Below are 20,012 nucleotides of genomic sequence, written 5' to 3'. Positions count from 1 at the left end.
AGGACCTCCAGGCATCCACCGCCGAGCTTGTCTATGGCCAGGCGTTACGCGTCCCGGGCGAATTCGTGCCCGACGCTACCAGTCCCTGGTCCGCAGCTCACCAGCGCTCGGACCTCCAGGAGGCCGCCCGACGGTTTGCCCCCGTGCCAACATCCCGCCACGGTGACCCCCAGTCCTACGTCCCCCCAGCACTCCGCACAGCGGAGTATGTTTTTGTGCGTCACGACGCACATCGGTGGCCACTCCAGCCGCCGTACGACGGGCCCTTCCGGGTGCTGCGACGGGACGACAAGTCGTTCGTCATCGACATCGGCGGCAGGTCGGACCGGATTGCGGTGGACCGCCTCAAGCCGGCGCACGTGGACGTCGACCACCCACCACGGGTGGCCCTTCCGCCGCGGCGAGGCCGCCCCCCGTCCACGGTGCCCCCCACTCGACCGCCCACCACCTCACCGGACCCCCTCCCACGACCCGCCAGGGGTCGCTTCGGCCGGGTCATCAGGACCCCCCTCAAATTGACCCTGCCGGTGCAAGTCGATTCTGGGGGGACGTGTGTAGCGGCTGCCGCTGGGTTTTCACAATCGCCTTGCACCTATCAAGGACGCGGAGCGATCACCATGCCGGGCTCGTCCAGGACGCCCGGGCAGGCCCGCGCTCAACTTGCCAGGCCTCGGTCGGGACGCCCGGGCAGGCTCGCCCTCAACTTGCCAGGCCGCAGCCAGGACGCTGGGCCACGCCCCCTGGCGCCGGGCCTGGGCAAACGCTCCGGGATAATTGGTATATATATTGCTGCCCGATAAACGGGTTTCCAGTGTGCCTGAGTGTTTGATTTCATTAAAGCAACTCGGATGAATTCTAGCTTTTTGTCGCGTCCATTCTTCCGATCGACGTGGGAGCCCCAGCTCCTTCAACACGATATTAACATTAAAAGTATTGCGACAGCATACCCAGGTTTGAAATGAATCCTCCCAAGTGACATGCGCATACTTTTCCATCGATGCAAAGAAGCATGTTCTTTAATAAGCTGCCTTGTGATATTTTGGACAATGCTGCTTTGATGCAACATCACAGGAAGGGTCCTTGCAATCTTTCAACATCATCGCATCAGACCTCATCACAACACTGTGCCTTTTAGAAAATAGTTCAAGAACAATAACATTGAAAATGTCCATTACTCATCCTCGAGCCCTGACTTGAACCCAGTGCAACCATTTTGGGACATCTTGTAATGCCCAGGGCCGGAGTCGACAAACCACAATCTACCTGTGAACTTGCACTTGCTCTGAAGGAGGAATGGTACAGCATTATGGTTGATAGCTCTCCTATTTGTTATAATAGTGTGCTCATTACTGTATCATCTTGTTAGAAATCAAATAAACATTTGTTAATCAACAACTCAGCATATTTTCTGACCACGTCACAATGCTTTTCGTGGTGTAGTGGAGGTTTTTTTCTTCTTTTTTAAAGGTGTTTACAAATTGCTACACCAAAAAAAGGCTGTTTTTGTGAATGGAGCAGCAACTGGACAAATGTGCACAAGTTGTGTTTGCTCGAATGAATATTTAATTTCCCTGTGGAGCTCTTGTATTATGTTTATTTATGATATTTTATTATTTTTCGTTTTCCTCATAGTACAATTGCTGTTGTAGTCTTAAAATGAAATGTAATGTAGAAATGTAATTTATTTATTTTAATAATCTACAGGGAAGACATCACTTGCATTCTCTGTAGCTTCAGAGATCAAGTCAACGTTCTACAGCGTGACGAGCTCGGACCTCCTTTCAAGCTGGTTAGGTGAGAGCGAGAAGTAAGTCTGTCTTCAGGACCATGGTGTATTGGTGTAAGCACGTGGTGTATATCAAGTGGTACACGTTTTCATTGGTTTGAAGATCGTGGAGAAGCCTGATATCGGTAAACGAGGGTGAAGGTGAAGTTAGTTGTTCAATTTTCCTAAAGTCTCATCCTCGGGCTTAAAACAATGAGCACTACCAATAAAGTTTGTGCTTTTTCATATTTTATTTTCAAGAATATAATTTTATGTACAAGTGTTCCTGGAATGTAAGAATGCAGTACTATGGCAAAATGCAAGAGGGAAGCATAAAGTAGTGAAGGGAAAAAAACTTGTGAACAATGTGGATAGATAAGGGAAAGGATACACACATTCAGACCCCGCAATTCGCGGAGGATACGTTCCTGGAAAATCCGCGAATAGTGAAACCCGCAAATAGCGGGGCATTGTTTCAATGGAAAAGGGGGATAGGTTCCCGAGTCGCGAAAATACATGAATAGAGAGGACCAAACCGCGAACCGCAAGGCAAAATCCGCGAATGGTGACGCAAATCCTGAGAATGTCAACGATAATCCATCGTCCACAACTTTTTGAGATATCCTGCTATGTATCGTTTTTGGCCCTATCTTCCAATGGTGAAGAATCACTCAATAAATTAAAGAAATATCATATCCGAATCCATATTCAGATCTTCACCAAAATCGAATAGATTCTTCGTTGTCACACCCAACCAACTGGTTCATCAAGTTTCGTCTGAATCCGTCCACAACTTTTTGAGATATCCTGCTATGTATCGTTTTTGGCCCGATCTCCCAATGTTGAAGAATCATTTTAAAGTTATAGTAGCCGGATTCGAATCCGGATCTTCACCAAAATATAATTATTTCGTAATTGTCACATACGCTACATCTCTGCCAAATTTCGTCCGAATCCGTTCACAACTTTTTGAGATATGTTTGTTCACAAACGGACATACAGACAAACGGAGAACGACAGACAGACAGGGGTGAAAACATAACTTCCATCCACCTTTGGTGGCTGAGGTAAAATAACGACAACACCAGGTACCATCTCCAATGTATTGAAGGAATGCGCTTACAGTTTATTAAAAGTGCTTAACCATACCGCACCGTGAACGTAAAAAAAAACACAACACCAGGAACCATTTCCAGTTTATTGAAGGAATGCGCTTACAGTTTATTGTCCCCTGTCGCACCGCGGAGCGAAAGGGGGACTATGGTTTTCCCCTCCGTCCGTATGTGCGTGCGTGTGTGCGTGTGTGCGTGCGTGCGTGCGTAAGCGAAAGACCAAATTCTAATTTGGTGTGTGGGTGTGGGTGTATCTCGGCATATGGAAGAACCCTATTGAAAATTAGGTCGCCACGTCAAAATCCAAGATGGCCGCCGCCATGTATGTCTGAACCTTGTGAGCTGAATATCTTGAAAAATAAGCGAAGTACCAACTTCTAATCTGGTGTGTGGGTGTGTCTCGGCAAAAGGAAGAACGCTATTGAAAATTGGGTCGCCACGTCAAAATCCAAGATGGTCGCCACCATATATATGTCTGAACCTTGTGAGCGAAATATCTTGAAAAATAAGCGAAGTACCAACTTCTAATCTGGTGTTTGGGTGTATCGGAAGAACGCTATTGAAAATTGGGTCGCCACGTCAAAATCCAAGATGGCCGCCTTGCGTCCTCCACTTTGTCAACGCACATCACTTCACCGACGGGGGACCTACGCGTAACGCTTGTTTAAAGTGCTTAACCATACCGTACCACGAAAGTAAAAACAGTAGAATAAACAGTATACTGCACTGACTAAAGGTATTTTAAACCAATTTCAATGGTTGCTAGAAGACAGGGCTGCATGTGGAATCATACGAACATAATCATAAGACTTTAAACAAACAAAAAATACCTATTTGGGGGGGGAAACTCCCCCCCCCCTTTCCCACCCCGTGTACCTCCTCAGACACCAATTTTTCCAATGCCTTGAACAAACATTGGTACATCATGGGTGATGAAGGTTGTGGTGAAGTTTCATCGAAATTGTGTGTGTAGTTTCAGAGAAAAATGTAAATATCTATTTTGGGGGGTCAAACGTGGTCCCACTTTGACCCCCCCCCCATTGATTCCGTCAGACTTCGATTTTCTTAGTGCCGTCAACAAACTTTGGTACATCACAGGTGATGAAGGTTGTGGTCAGGTTTCATTGAAATAGTGTCTGTAGTTTCAGATAAAAAGGCAAATTCCTATTTTGTGGGGTCACACCTGGATCCACTTTGACCCCCAGTAGACCCCCTTAATCCCGATTTTTTTTAATGCCGTGAACAAACTTTAGTCACAACACAACAAATATCATTTGTGCCAAATTTGGTCGCAATCCCATCAGCGGTTTTGGAGAAGAAGTTTCAAGTGTTTACGGATGGACGGACGGCCGGCTAGACGGACTGACGGACGGACGACGCTCCATCGCATAAGCTCCCCTGAACTTCGTTCAGGTATGCTAAAAAAAACACAACATCATGTACCGTTTAAATTTTTTATTTTACAAACACACGCAACTTGCAAATGATGATGGTGATTATGATGATTGTGATGAATTAATAGTCCATCAATTCCTCAAACTCTGAGGATAACCCAAATGATAGTCCTGCATCGTCATGCACTGAGGGAGAGACAGGAGAAGCAGCAGTTGCGGGTGTTGGTGAGGGCACTGAGAGGGCGCCAGGAGAGGAGGGTGCTCGTGGTGTTGAGATGGAGGGAGCAGGGTGAAAGAAATGGGTAATGGAGACCTGCATGGAAGATTGCCACAGGTTTCGATGCAGTTCTTTGTAGGGGGAGAAGCAAATCATCCAAGTCCCTCTTGAACTTGAGGTACCTCTCCACGACTGGGTCAGCATCTTCCAACTTGTCGCCAAGCTTCCGCATGCCATGCGGCAACTCACCCGGGAACTGGACTGAGGTTAGACCTTGGCACCTCTTCCTCATCACTGCCCGCCTCCTCTTCCTCATCACTGCCCGCCTCCTCTTCCTCGGTAACCATTATAATGGCCTCCAACTCCTCCTCGGTGAGGTTGTGGCCATGTGAGGCAATGAGATCCTGCAACTCCTCAGGCTGCATGTCATCAAATCCTTCCCCTCCCAACTGCCGTGCCAACCCGACAATCACATGCCTCTCCTTAAAGTTATTGGGAAAGCCAGTAAAGTTTGACTGAAAGCCGCAGGTTGTGCCAGCACGTGTTGATGGTGGAGGCTCTGACCTCATCCTTGACTCCTTGATGGCGCCGATGCAATGGGCAATGTTGAAATCCTTCCAACACTGCCTGACGGTTTCCAAAATGCTGCAAAAGGTGCGACGAGTGTAATATGTTTTTAACGTTGAAATCACACCTTGGTCGAGTGGCTGGATGAGGGAGGTGGTGTTAGGTGGCAGGAAGATCTCCTTGACAACCGGGTGTGCCACGTCTAGGTTTATCGGGGTGGCCAGGAGCATTGTCCAGGAGCAAGAGAACCTTGAACGCAAGGTTTTTTCCCCACCATGTACACTACCGGTCAAAAGTGTTAGAACACCTCGATTTTTCCAGTTTTTATTGAAATTTACGCAGTTTAATGTCTCAATGTACTTTGAAATTAAGCAAAGAACAAATAAACAATTGGAGATGAAAAAGAAATCATAGAATCATTTTGTTTAACAAAATTTAATTTACATTTTTGACTCAGCAAAGTAGCCCCTTTTGCAGATATAACCGCCGAACACACTCGTGGCATTCTTTCTACAATGGAAATCAAATATTGTTCGGGAAGTTCTTCCCAACACTGTTGCAGAAGTTCCCACAAATGTGTTGCGCTTGTAGGTTGTTTTGCTTTCACCCTTCTGTCCAGTTCATCCCAAACCAGCTCGATGGGGTTTAAGTCTGGAGACTGTGCTGGCCATTCCATGATTTGAAGCCTACCATCTTGTTCTTTTCCTCGAAGGTAGTTTTGACATAGCCTGGAGGTGTGTTTAGGGTCATTATCTTGCTGTAGGATGAACCCCTGACCAACTCGGCGTATACCAGAGGGTATTGCATGGCGCTGCAAAATGCTGTGATAGCCCTTTTGGTTCAGGGTGCCAGTCACTCTGTGCAAGTCGCCGACTCTGGATCCAGCAAAAGAGCCCCAGACCATCACGCCTCCTCCTCCATGTTTGACAGTTGGTGTCACACACTGAGGAACCATCTTTTCGCCTACTCGACGGCGTACAAAAACCCTGCGTGATGAACCAAGGATTTCAAATTTTGATTCATCGGTCCATAAGACCTTCTTCCAGTCTTCAGTAGTCCACTGGTGGTGCTTCATGGCCCAGGCAAGCCTCTTTTTCTTATTTTGCCATCTTAACAATGGCTTTCTTCAGTGCCGTATATTAACAGAGTCTGGCCAGCCTTTGATCTGCTCAACTACCGCCGTGATTGGTCGAGCCCGCGTCACGTGGTTTACAGGCGCCATTTTGCATACCACCTCAGCCGAGCAGCTTTCCCGCTGCACCCATTCCGTGCCATTGCTTCGTATCGTTGCATATTTAATTTGAGTAATTTTTTTTTTTTTTTTTTTTTGTATACTGAATCGAGGCTTGTGAAAGAGCTGACATTTACTTTACAAACAAATCAACCAGACAAACAAAATATATAAAAAGAGGGAGCGGAAGACAAGAGAATGGGAAGCACACAAACACTTGAGAGCACACAACATTTAAGAGCAGGGAGATGTGTGGGAGGGAGAGGGCTTGGGGGGAGGAGGCGTGGGAAGGTGGGGGGGGGGGGGGGTGGGAGAAGTATAAAACACAAGGACACCAAGGACTTCCAGGACAGAAGTTGGTATTTCAAAAAGTGGAATTGGGGTGAAATTATCAGGGATAGAAAAGATCAAGGTTTTGGATGGGGGAAGATAAGAGATGGTGGTGAACAGATGTTTTAAAGACCTGGAGGGTGGAGTGGGATTGAAGAGAGTGAGGGAGTTTGTTCCAGAGGTGGGAGAAAAGAGAAATGAAGGAGTGAAGGTGAGCAGAGAGTCTTGATTTTGGCAGTTTAACCATAAGAGGGTTGCAGGCAGATCTTGTGCGACCTGTAGGAATATTTGCGGGACAGAGCCCAGAGAGAGCTGGGGGGGCAAGGCCGGAGAGGAGTCGGTAGAAGACGGAAAGACCACCAACCTGCCTGCGGTGAGTGAGTGAGAGGCCCTTGGAGTTAGCTTCATCGCGGGAGATTCCAATGATTCTGAATGCTTTGGTTTCAACAGCGTGAAGACGAGCTAGGTGTGAGGCAGGAGCACCAGCCCAGAGGGGAGAGCAGTATTCCATTGAGCTGCGGATGAAAGCCTTGTACGTGGTGAGGAGCTCAGGTGTGCCAAGGAAGGACTTCGCACGATGGAGGATGCCCAGTCGGCGACTGGCTTTGGAGGCCAGATTTGAAATGTGGTTTTCCCAGGAAAGATCATGGCAGATAGTGATTTTCAATATTTCAATAAAATCAACCAATATGGTGTGTTGTGCCGCTTGGGGATGTTCTGTTAGACCAGGACAAGGTCGTATAATGCACAGATTTCCTCGAGACAAGGAACGAAGTGCTATTTGGGCGGTTAAAATACGCCGAGTTGGATGGAATCCATCACCTTACTCATATTTATGTTCGGTAAGTGAAATCGCTTTATATATATTGGTTTCAAATCAAAAGTGACATGACACGTGTGTATTAGGTCTCTGGTGAGCTTAACATTTATTTAGTCAACCATATATATATATATTGTTATGGTCCGCGGTTAAGGATGTTATATTTGCCGAGCGGAGGCCCCGCGACCTAACAGTTTTTCCCCGACTAAACCTGATTCACCCAGACGTTGGCCGTATCGCGCCACAGCTACTCAATATGGAAAAGACTAAGACGACGAATGCAAAGAGGAAGAAGAAGAAGACGTACAGAAGAGTAACGGGGTTTATTATTATTTACACACACATAAGCAAAAAGAGCAGTCACGGGTATTTACAGCGGACATGAAAAAAAACAGGTAACACAGTGCAAATTACTAGCTTATACAGACTTAATTACCTACCCAGGACAGAACAAACAAAGACAACTCACACGGGGAATGATGATAGGAATTGGCTGGAAGGAGAGGAAAGTCCACTGGGTCCGGCAGCACGAATCGGCGCGTTGGGCAGCTGCTGTTCCTTCGCGGCCCTGCTCCGAACTGCCGTCCAGGCCCCAAATGGCTGGCGAGCGTTGTGGCTGCTGGGGATGCTGCTGCTGCTGCTGCTGTAGACGCTGCCGCTGGTGAGCAAGGTGACGAATAGCAGGCTTTTGCGCTTCCCTGGATGACCTCTGCTTTTGGACCTCACAACTCAGCTCTTGTTATAGCTCATCTCTTAAAAGCTCATCTCGTAAAAGCTCATCTCTCCTTTCAGCGCGTCTCCCTTGGACCTTTTTGCGACTCTCTCAAAAGCTCCTCTCCTTTCTCAGCCCATCTCATGTCTCTCTCGGGAACGTCCCGCGGCGGGTTATATAGGCCCCGCCCCTCAACCTTCGCGAACCTCCTTGCTGTTCCTTTCCACACCCTCTCCAAGTCCAACCCCTTGTTCGTGGTTGGTTGAGTGGGGCTGACTCACTCCTCCCCTCTCTGACGAGGTGGGGACCCGCCTTTCTTCCCCAACCCTGCCTCGTGGTCAATGGCGGCAATTGGAGGGGAGGTAATTGGCAATGACGAAAGGGGGAAATGGAGGTTTTTGGGAATGGGAATGAAGGGAATCTATTTATTTTACTTGGTGCAATGGAGTGTCATTCTAATGGAAGACAAGGCCTTACTCTAAAACACATAATAAAGATATAAGCTACTGAACAAGGGTCTTATAGTGTCCTGCAATGTGGTGTTTCATGGAATTAACTACCAGGACGCCCTTTTAACCTTTACACAACACTGGAGGCAGGAGGGGCCATATTCAAGCAATATTACACAATCAAAAAAATACCATCCTCATATCCGCAACAATATTATACATATTCCCTGTAACATTTTTCGTTTACATATGCAGTGTATAGGGTATATATATATATATATATATATATATATATATATATATATACAGTATATATATACATATATATATATATGTATATATATATATATATATATATATATATATATATATATATATATATATATATATATATATATACATACATATATATATACATATATATACATATATATATATATATATATATATATATATATATATATATATATATATATATATATATATATATATATATATATATATATATAAGGGATTATGTATAATAACTGAAAATCAGGTATTATACACAATCCCTTATTATACATATACCCTGTAACATGCACTGTTTATACACTACTCACAATAAAAAACCACCTTTAGAGGCCATTTTTCCCCGCAAAGCGGGGGTTGGCCTTTTTCGGGAACCGTGGTTGTTGTTGTTTTTCGGTCCCCTTTTTGAAGCAATGTTTTACGGCCTGATGCCCTTCCTGACGCCAACCCTTTTTGCCGCCTTTAACGACAAACAGGGAATTACCAGTGAACTGGTACTCAATTAGCCGACCTCGGAAGGATGACAGGCTGAGTCAACCCCCCTGGCGTTAATTCAGCAATCGACCGGGATTCGAACCCAGGATCCATTGGATCCTAAGCCGGCACCCTAGCCGCTAGCCCATCACCAGGGTCAACTCACAATAAGTTAGGGATATTGTGGGAGTGAGTTTATTTTTTTTATAGGGGTTAGGGTTACGGTATTGAAATCAAGAATGCTGTGTTTTTTCACACTAATTAATAACCATAGAATTAGGACCAACAACTTTTTTCAACATAATTAATACACAAAATCAACCACACCAAAGAACCTGCCAATATCCCTAACTTATTGTGAGTAGTGTATATGCTTATATATCAGGAAATACTTGTTTATGACGCAATATTTGTCACTGTTTGTGTCAGTTTCCTGAGTAAAGTGTTCTTTGAAAACGTAAAACGAAAGTATAACAACTTTGAAAACGAAAGTATAACAACATTTGTGAACCCAAGCTAATGAATAAAATAATAGACATTGTACTTTCGTAGCATTATGGGAATATTGTATGTTACGTTTCCAGATAATAGATGAAAACTAGTATACAAGCTCCATTTTATCAAATTACAATTTCATGCCAAGATAAATAAAATGTATCAGTATGCTGTTTGCAGCTGACAATAAATCGTGTGCCGTGACAGGCAAACAATTCGTGTGAATAAATGACGCCGCTTGCAGATTTTATTATTCCAATAACAAACAACACGTCACTTTAACTTGAATTAGTTGTTCCTCATTAAATCTGCGACCAAACAGTAATAACATCGATTCCCTCGTCACAGAACTACAGGATTGCCACAGTTGACATACATCTCGCAGTGCCAGCGCGTGAAGTTAGGTATGCAACATGGCGCCAGTATTTCAGTTGGCCAGACTCTCAATATACACGGCACTGGCTTTCTTACTGCCACTCGACCTGTCAAACCTGCAGCTCGAAGTCTTCTCTTCACAGTTAAAACTGAGACTTGCTCACTTCGACCAGTGTTAAGCTGTGCTTGAAGCTGTTGTCCTGTGAGCCGCCTATCACGCAAGCTGTTGACTCTCAGAAACTTGTCTTCTGATTCTGTTGTGGCTCCTGGAACCAGTCCAGGAGGTCTGCCAGACCTCTTCCTCTCAGAGTTTCCTCCAGTTACCTAGTGCCTTTTGATGGTGTAGGAAACTGTACTCACTGACACCTTGGCTTTCTTTGCAATTTCTCTGAAGGCATGACCTACACTTTTAAGGGTTATAATGGTCAGTCTGTCTTCCTTTGTTAATTGCCTTTTCCTCGCCATTATGATAGCAATATACTACTTCCTGCAGTGCAATATTGTCCAAATAATGCTTCAGAGGGTGTAATAACTGTCTGTTCCAAAACTGCTTTTATACAGACAGGGGGTTTGTAATGAAGTAATCAACAGAGGTTGGGACACCTGTAGGAATTGTTTGCATCAACTTTCAACGCTTAATTTACTTACATTTCTGCAGAACAGCTGTAAGTTGTTAACTCATTACTTGTTCCCTGAAGAAGGCCTTTTTTTTTTTTACAATATAACTGTGCAATTTACATTACTTTCCCGTTTTTGCTAACCTAAACTTTTTTTTTAACCTCGAGCAGTTTACTGCTTACCTTTGTACCATTTCAGGTTATTCACTGGACTGGAATTGCTTAAATTTAAATTAAATCTGGAAATATTGAGGTGTTCTAAAACTTTTGACCGGTAGTGTACCTCTCAACCTGAGGGATGAAACAATTATGGAACCAGTCCAGGAGGTTGCTGCCGTCACCCAGACTTTCCTGTTGGCCCTCCAAAACACAGGCAGAGTTTACTTGTTCTTGCCCTTGAGAGCACGTGGGTTCAGGGAACGGTACATCATCATGGGTTTCAGCATGAGGTCCCCTTTTGCGTTTGCACCGAGGAGAAGAGATACCTGGTCCTTGGCATCCTTGAATCCCACTGCTGTCCCCTCGTGCTTCGAGATGAAAGTTCTTGTGGGCATCTTTTTCCAGAAGAGGCAAGTCTCGTCAGCGTTGAACACCTGCTCTTGGAGGTATCCCTTTTCTTCGATCAGCCTCGCGAGTTGAGCAGGGAACGCTTTTGCCACCTCGTCGTCTGTGGAGGCACGCTCCCCTGAGAGCTTCACATTTTTGAGACAGTACTGCTCCTTGAAACGATGGAAATATCCCCTGCTTGCAGTGAATGAAGTTGCGCTGCTTGTACCATCATCGCTCGGCGCATCACTCATGCTGGCACCACCCTTGCCAGACATATGATCGTAAATTTGTTTGGCCTTTTCGCGAATTTGAGGTCCACTCATAGGCATATCTTTCTGCACGTTCACTTCGATCCATATGCTGAGAGCCTTCTCCATCCTTTCTATGTGGACATCCTGGACATGGGTGACCACCTTCGTACTCGATACAGCGCTCGCTGAAATACTGTCATGAATGGCCTTCTCATTCTCTGTATGTAGCGAATGGTGGATTCGTTGACGCCATAATGCCTGCCCACAGAGGCCATGCTCTCTCCTCTCGAAAGCCGGTCGAGCAGCTCCACTTTCTGGCTAAGGCTCAAAGCTTTCTTCTGCCTCTTGGTAGTCGATGCATCACCGGCACTGGTCTTGCGCTTGGGAGCCATGATAGAACGATGAGCAGAGCAAGTCAAAAACACAGGCCAACGCAAAGGGACGAGAACAATGATCGAGATCGAGGACACAGTCTGTATATGAAGAATTGCGAGCATTGTGGGTATTGAGTCTATCTGGTAATTTCAATAATAGATTTAATGAAGCATTCTATAATTTGTGGGGTTGACATGTTTTCGTAGCTGATGGAACATCCCCCGAAGAGTTTTCATTGTGTAACATACCTCTGATGATGCTTCACAGTAAATTGCTGGCTGTAATCGATTTAATGAAGCATTTGCATTCTGTAATTCGCGTAGTGGACTTGTTTACACATCATGTGGGATATCCCGCGAAGCTCTCGATTATAGTCCAGCTAAAATTGGCGGCCGCAAAAGCCATGAAAAACGCATATCACACAGTAGGTCATGCTCACGGCTCGTAGAAGATGTTCTTTTTCGTATGTCCAGCTGCTTTTTGCATGGCTGGTAAAAGATGGGTTTTATAAATGTGTCAAGGTAGCGGCCCGTGAAATTTTTTTTTGCACTCTTGAAAAATCGCGAATTCGCAGAATGCAGCCGCGAAAAGAAAAAAAAAACGCGAATTTGCGGAACATTTTTCCGCGAATAGAGAAACATGTCACATTTTATCAACTGCGATTACGTGGATTCCACGAATACGTGGATTCCGTGAATGGCGGAACCGCGAATAGCGGGGTCCGACCGTATGTGTTATGCCTGTATATACATATATGTTTTAAGTTTTTGTTTTCATTATTTTTTGTTTGAATCTATTTCATTGGAAAGTTTCAATAATATAAATTGCATTGTTTTGAAAACAAGGTAACCATCATGCTGTTTCTCATAAAAGGTAATGTCTTATGAGGATACGATCCTCCACCTTTCACACAGCTCTTGTTTTAACAAAATAGTTAAATAAAGGACTGTTTTATGTCTTCTGTTGAGTTCATTAAATCGGACTTCATCTGTATTAAGATATCGGGCTCGTGCAGGAACATTGCGGACCCTCCAAACAGCATACTTAAGCATTTATCCATTAAGAATTTTGCTCTTGTTAAGATTTTTGTCAGAATTATATTTGGTGTGCACATCCAATTACGTTCCAGGACGTTCCAGGTTCCAGGACAATTACAGTATGTTCCATTCCAGGACAAAAATAGGCGTTTTTGCAGCAACTATAACTGTCCGCTCCATTAAATGTACCATTTAATTGCCACTTATTTTTGTTCTCAGATCGATCCGCAGGCTGTTCCAGCACTCTCGGAGCCAAAACAATGTATCTGTAAGTATATGCTGGCATTCATGTACAACTTTAATAAGTTAGTTTTGTTTAGTTTGTAGCATCTTGATAAAACAGACACTGCTCGCTGCTGTCCCCCAATCGGAAAACGGAAGCTTTGCACCTCAGAGCACAACCAGCCATCGATTTGTGGCCCAGCTTGCCCAGCTGATCTCACGAAAGGGAGGACTGTCTTTTCCAGAAGAAAATGCTTCTGCAGCTGGTATTACATCAAGTTATGACTACATCTGGGATTTGTTGACATGACAGAGGTTGCAAAAAAAACTTTTCAATTTGCAGATGATTGCTGATAACTTAGAGTCCGAAGCCTTAAAATATATCCTTGAATTCTTCTGTCTGGACATCCTTTGCACTTTTGTGAATTTCAAAAAAAAGATCACCCATGAATTTCGCAGTCCCCAGAAGATTTCGCAAGATTTATTTTATCAAAGAATAAACAAGAACGGCACTCTGTAGAGAGCACACCTCTGCCAGGCTGAACAGTTTACGTTTTGTATTTCACTGATAGGCCGGATATACATCCAGACATGAACCAAAATCGAATCGGCTTGTTCTTGTCAACTAACCAACCTGTCCACCAAGTTTTGGCCTCATATCTCCATAATCTTTGAGATGTCCTGCTCACAGACAGACAAACAAACAAGGATGAAAAACATAACCTCCGTCCACCTTGGTGGAGGTAACAGAACACCAAAAAAAATTGTTTTGTTTTTTGCATTTTCTTCCTTCCTTAAATGAATAACGGGCACATCAGAAGTGAAAATGGAGCAGAAAGGAAAGAGTTGAACAAGAGGTACAGATGGATTAAGGGAGACAGGCAAAACAACATATTCAGACACATACAAACAGAGTGAGAGTGCTTCAAAGGATGATCTCCCTCCATGTTGTCGTTACATCCTGGCAATTTTCCTCCAATATAATTGAAATCATATGAAACAAAAAACCTTAAAATCTGCGGCCTAATGAAAACCATGGAGCACTTCCTACAATTCAGAGAGGCAGTTCATAAACATCGCCGTGCATGTCCCATTATTGTTCGGACTATTGTTTTTTGGGGTATTTCTAAGCGGTGAAGCCAATTCAATACTTGGCTGTCCTTCCGTCCATCCGTCCGTCAAAAACTCCTATAATAAAGAAGAAGAACTTTTCTATCCCACCATATTTAATTTCAAAGGGTTCTAAAGTGTAATTCTAGAGGCTTCTAAAGGGTGATTCTAATGAGTTTAATTCGTTTCGAGGCTTTGCTTATTCCTTATTAAAAATGCCAAACTGAACCGCTTCTTTCGGACATGGGTGCAATTTTTGTTTACATGTCGAGTGGGGTACACGGTATAAAACAAATTGACACTATGAGGAATTTCAGGAATGAAGTCAGAGATTGAAAGAGGTGGATTTGGGGTGTATTAACGGGGGTAGAAAAGATCAAGGTTTTGGATGGAGGAACATAAGAGATGGTGGTGAACAGCTGTTTTAAAGACCTGGAGGGAGGAGTGGGAGTGAAGAGAGTGTGGGAGTTTGTTCCAGAGGTGGGAGAAAAGAGGAATGAAGGAGTGAAGGTGAGCAGAGAGTCTTGATTTTGGCAGTTTCACAAGAAGAGGGTTGCTGGCAGTTCTTGTGCTTCCTGCAGGAATATTTGGGGGACACAGCACAGACAGAGCAGGGGGAGCAAGGTCGGAGAGGAGTCGGTATAAGACAGAAAGAGCACCAACCTGCCTGAGTAACTCCGTCGGTGAGAGAGTGAAAGGCCGTCAGAATCGGCTTCATCGCGGGACATACCAATGATTCTGAAAGCTTTGGTTTCTACAGTGCGAAGCCGAGCTCGGGGTGAGGGAGGAGCACCAGCCCAGAGTGGAGAGCAGTGTTCCATCACACTTCAGATGAAAGTTTTGTATGTGGTGAGGAGCTCAGAGGTGCCAAGGAAAGACTTCGCACAATGGAGGATGCCCAGTCCGCGACTGGCTTTGGAAGCCAGTTTGGAAATGTGGTTTTCCCAGGAAAGGTTATGGCTGATAGTGATGCCCAAAAGCTTGAGTGACAGAACTTCTTCAAGAGGATTATTTTTTCGGAGGGTTTTCCAGACGGTTTTTTCGGAGAGACATAGTTAGATTTGTCAGGATTGAAAGACATGTTCCACTTGGTTGACCAGTTTGTGATTTTGTCCAGGTCTGCAGAGAGTGAAGAGGCTGCTGCCTGCCGATGTGAAGGTTGAGATATGGAGCGGCAGAGAGTGGAGTCATCAGCAAAGAGATAGAGAAGATTTTCCAGAGAGTCAGAAAGATCATTGATGAAGACCAAAAAAAGCACAGTGCCAGGAACACCACCTTGGGGAACTCCAGCCTGAACAGGAAGGGGATATGAGAGAATTCCATTCAGGGCCACACGTTGACTGAGACCGGAGAGGAAGTTTACAATCCATGCGTGGAGGTTACCATGGATACCATAAGAGGAGAGTTTGGTGGGCAGGGTGGGGTGCCAGACCGTATCGAAGGCACGTGATATGTCAAGGGAGACAGCTCTGATTTCCTGTTTGGGATTGAGGACCTCCATCCATTGTTGAGACAGCAGAAGCAGCATGTCCAGATTAGAATGACCTGGTCTGAATCCAAATTGATGATCAGAGATCAAGATCTCGACCCGGCCTTCCTTCGCCATTGGAGAAGAGGAAGAATTTCATATCCAAAGCAATGATGGATTCCATGACTTTGCTGATAATTGGGAGAAGGCTGATTGGTCTGTAGTTGCAAGGATCTGTTTTTGCACCTTTTTATGATTGGTCTGATCTGAATGGATGGGGATTGATCTGAGATGGTGTTGAACTCTATCTTGAAGCCCAGAAGGGGGATGGTTGTATCCTGCAGACAACCATGTGCACTCTTCTGAAACCTGGGCAGGGGAGGCAAGCACGGAAAGGGTAGAGGGTTGCATTGGAACATGGCATAAAATGTTTAACATGTCAGTGATTGCCGTCATATGAAAAGGTTCTTGTGGTAAGACACACAACCGTTTTTGTATGCAGGTGGTTTTCTTTGACGAGGTGGATGGGTTGTGTCGGCGTCGCACCAGTGGGGAGGAGGACGTGACACGGCGCATAAAGACGGAGTTACTACGACAAATGCAGGACGTGCCGAGTCCCGGATCCACGAACAACGTATGCATCATCGGTGCGACAAACTGTCCATGGGATCTCGACCCGGCCTTCCTTCGCCGTTTTCAGCGTCGGATATTTGTGCCTCTGCCCGACCGGTACTCGACAACTCTGCAAAAATATAAACACCAACCTCACATTCTTGTGTTGCCATCGTGCTCATGGTGTAGTATATGAGAACTCAATTGACCACTACCGCTATTCCATGATCCAAAAGGGAAAAGTGGCATTGATTTGCAAAAGTTTACATCATTACTGGACTGCTGGTCTTGCGCAGACGTTTCACCACTCGTATTTGAACTATAGTCTGGGGTTGGTTGCAGAAGTGACTGTAAACCGTCACCCTGGTGTTTTGCAGGTGGAGGGCACTAAATCAAAGTATGCTGTCTAGCAAATGGGACATTAAGCTGGCAACCAGTCTGCCAGCATTTACTGCTTTAAAGTTTAAATAACCCACAGTCTTTTGCGAAGAGCAGGCCATTGTGTGCTGGCACCCAAGCCAAGTTTCAAATTCCTGCATTAAATACTGCTGGTAAGGTAATGGCAAACCACATAGTTTAATCTCTGCCAGGAATCTGTCCTTGGTCAGACGACAGAAGGGAGAGATCTATCGGTACCAATGTTTGGTTCTTTTGGACTTCCATCATCAGCAACATGACACCAGGTGATACTTGGCTAAGCCAATGACCCAGGTAGCGAGCTGGCTATACAATGGTCGAGTATCCTGGCAGTGAGGGGAACAGAACGCACATCTTTAATGACGAGTAGAGATGAGAGTTGGAAATGAGAATAAGGAAAAGTTTTGAAAAGTACAGTTCAGCATTTGGTAATTTTGAACATGTCGTTCCTGAATGTCACTTTCTGAAATGGAAATGCTGAGCAGTGTTGTTGCTGTTGTTCTATTTTTACAGTGACACTCGCTCGATACTGATTAAACGCTCTGTAGATCAGTGCCATGTGGTCACCTCTACTCAAGACATTGACAACCTTGCAACCATCACGGAGGGCCTGTCTGGAAGCGACCTGACGCATAGCATGCGTGAAGCCCTATTACAACCACTCCGGCGGCTGCAAAAAGCAACCGCGTGGCACGTGAGGCTGGGTTAGGATGCTTCTTACTCTTGAGCACATCACTCTCTGCCGCCAACTTGAATAGTGGTAGTGACACCATTTGGTTCTGATCTGTTCAACCTGTAAGGCAATGGTGATAAAGGTGGGGTTGGTGATTGGGATTTACATTTGATCAGGAATTTTTGTAAAATTAGGGATTGACATTTGATCAAGAATTTTTGTAAAATTAGGGATTGACATTTGATCAGGAATTTTTGTAAAATTAGGGATTTACATTTGATCAGGAATTTTTGTAAAATTAGGAATTTGCATTTGATCAGGAATTTTTGTAAAATTAGGGATTTGCATTTGATCAGGAATTTTTGTAAAATTAGGGATTTGCATTTGATCAGCAATTTTTGTAAAATTAGGGATTGACATTTGATCAGGAATTTTTGTAAAATTAGGGATTGACATTTGATCAGGAATTTTTATAAAATTAGGGATTGACATTTGATCAGGATTTTTTGTAAAATTATGGATTTACATTTGATCAGGAGTTTTTGTAAAATTAGGGATTTACATTTGATCAGGAATTTTTGTAAAATTAGGGATTTACATTTGATCAGGAATTTTTGTAAAATTAGGGATTTACATTTGATCAGGAATTTTTGTAAAATTAGGGATTTACATTTGATCAGGATTTTTTGTAATTTTAGGGATTTACATTTGATCAGGGATTTTTGTAAAATTAGAGATTTACATTTGATCAGGAATTTTTGTAAAATTAGGGATTGACTTTTGATCAGGAATTTTTGTAAAATTAGGGATTTACTTTTGATCAGGAATTTTTGTAAAATTAGGAATTTACATTTGATCAGGAATTTTTGTAAAATTAGGGATTCACATTTGATCAGGAATTTTTGTAAAATTAGGGATTTACATTTGATCAGGAATTTTTGTAAAATTAAGGATATACATTTGATCAGGAATTTTTGTAAAATTAGGGATTTACATTTGATCAGGAATTTTTGTAAAATTAGGGATTTACATTTGATCAGGATTTTTTGTAAAATTAGGGATTTACATTTGATCAGGAATTTTTGTAAAATTAAGGATGTACATTTGATCACGAATTTTTGTAAAATTATGGATTTACATTTGATCAGGAATTTTTGTAAAATTAGGGATTTACATTTGATCAGGAATTTTTGTAAAATTAGGGATTTACATTTGATCAGGAATTTTTGTAAAATTAGGGATTTACATTTGATCAGGAATTTTTGTAAAATTAGGGATTTACATTTGATCAGGATTTTTTGTAATTTTAGGGATTTACATTTGATCAGGGATTTTTGTAAAATTAGGGATTGACATTTGATCAGGATTTTTTGTAAAATTATGGATTTACATTTGATCAGGAATTTTTGTAAAATTAGGGATTTACTTTTGATCAGGAATTTTTGTAAAATTAGGAATTTACATTTGATCAGGAATTTTTGTAAAATTAGGGATTCACATTTGATCAGGAATTTTTGTAAAATTAGGGATTTACATTTGATCAGGAATTTTTGTAAAATTAAGGATATACATTTGATCAGGAATTTTTGTAAAATTAGGGATTTACATTTGATCAGGAATTTTTGTAAAATTAGGGATTTACATTTGATCAGGAATTTTTGTAAAATTAGGGATTTACATTTGATCAGGAATTTTTGTAAAATTAAGGATGTACATTTGATCACGAATTTTTGTAAAATTATGGATTTACATTTGATCAGGAATTTTTGTAAAATTAGGGATTTACATTTGATCAGGAATTTTTGTAAAATTAGGGATTTACATTTGATCAGGAATTTTTGTAAAATTAGGCACAGTGAAGCGAATGAACATCTCTTGTCCCAAATGGACTGTGTTGCTTGTAGAGCTGTACTTTGGATGTTTTGCGCAGATGGCTGCATGACGCCGTGTGAACCCGGAACACAAAACTGTGTGTACAACACCATGTGTAAGATCCCACCAGAGTTGGTGAGCCGATGGCATGGGATGGGGTGTATTGTGCTCGTATTTTCACATCGGTAGGCCGAATGAATGACTGTATTTTCCTTCCCCTCTTCTTTCCCCACCCTTAACTGCCAGCTGGTACCGCCTCCTGTTACACTGCAGGACTTTGTGACGGCCTTGACCGCGGCTCGGCGCACTGTCACGGCCGAGGAGCTTGCGCAGTTTGAACAGTTTTCTGCCACCTATGGCACATCCTGTTAGAGCTGGGGAACACAGGTCGCACCACTCCTTTAGGGTGCAAAAAGTTGCTCATTCAGTTTGAGTTTTTGTTGCTGTTACCGACTCGATTGCTGTCCTTTGAACACTCTTGGAACCACTACCAGACTTTGTTTAGAAAATCGTTTGGCCCTTCATGCATGTTCTAAATTGTATGCTATATTCTTTTAGTTAGTTATCACTTTGTGCT

The 20,012-nt window shown here is 43.4% G+C and overlaps 1 protein-coding gene across 4 annotated transcripts in view; it reads left to right on the top strand.

Annotated features, from left to right (window-relative positions):
• LOC137433794 (vacuolar protein sorting-associated protein 4B-like) overlaps nucleotides 1-20,012 on the top strand; it is a 72,408-nt gene that overhangs the window by 52,072 nt on the left and 324 nt on the right. For 2 of the 4 annotated variants that reach the window (XR_013624804.1, XR_010985740.2), the window contains 6 exons: nucleotides 1,705-1,807; nucleotides 13,281-13,329; nucleotides 16,364-16,590; nucleotides 17,404-17,584; nucleotides 19,494-19,570; nucleotides 19,682-20,012. The exon at nucleotides 19,682-20,012 is cut by the window's right edge and continues 324 nt beyond it. Coding sequence is in view for 2 of the 4 variants with exons in the window: in XM_078786052.1 (XP_078642178.1) it covers nucleotides 1,705-1,807; nucleotides 13,281-13,329; nucleotides 16,364-16,590; nucleotides 17,404-17,594; nucleotides 19,494-19,570; nucleotides 19,682-19,807 (773 nt within the window). In the remaining 2 variants the exon portion in view is untranslated. Of the gene's footprint in view, nucleotides 1-1,704; nucleotides 1,808-13,280; nucleotides 13,330-16,363; nucleotides 16,591-17,403; nucleotides 17,595-19,493; nucleotides 19,571-19,681 lie in introns of all 4 variants that reach the window. The other 2 variants (XM_078786052.1, XM_068126149.2) reach the window with 1 other exon arrangement.

Source organism: Myxine glutinosa, chromosome 10 (assembly GCF_964187855.1).
Source record: "Myxine glutinosa chromosome 10, kmMyxGlut1.1, whole genome shotgun sequence".
NCBI lineage: Eukaryota > Metazoa > Chordata > Myxini > Myxiniformes > Myxinidae > Myxine > Myxine glutinosa.
This window is presented reverse-complemented; position numbering and strand designations above follow the sequence as displayed.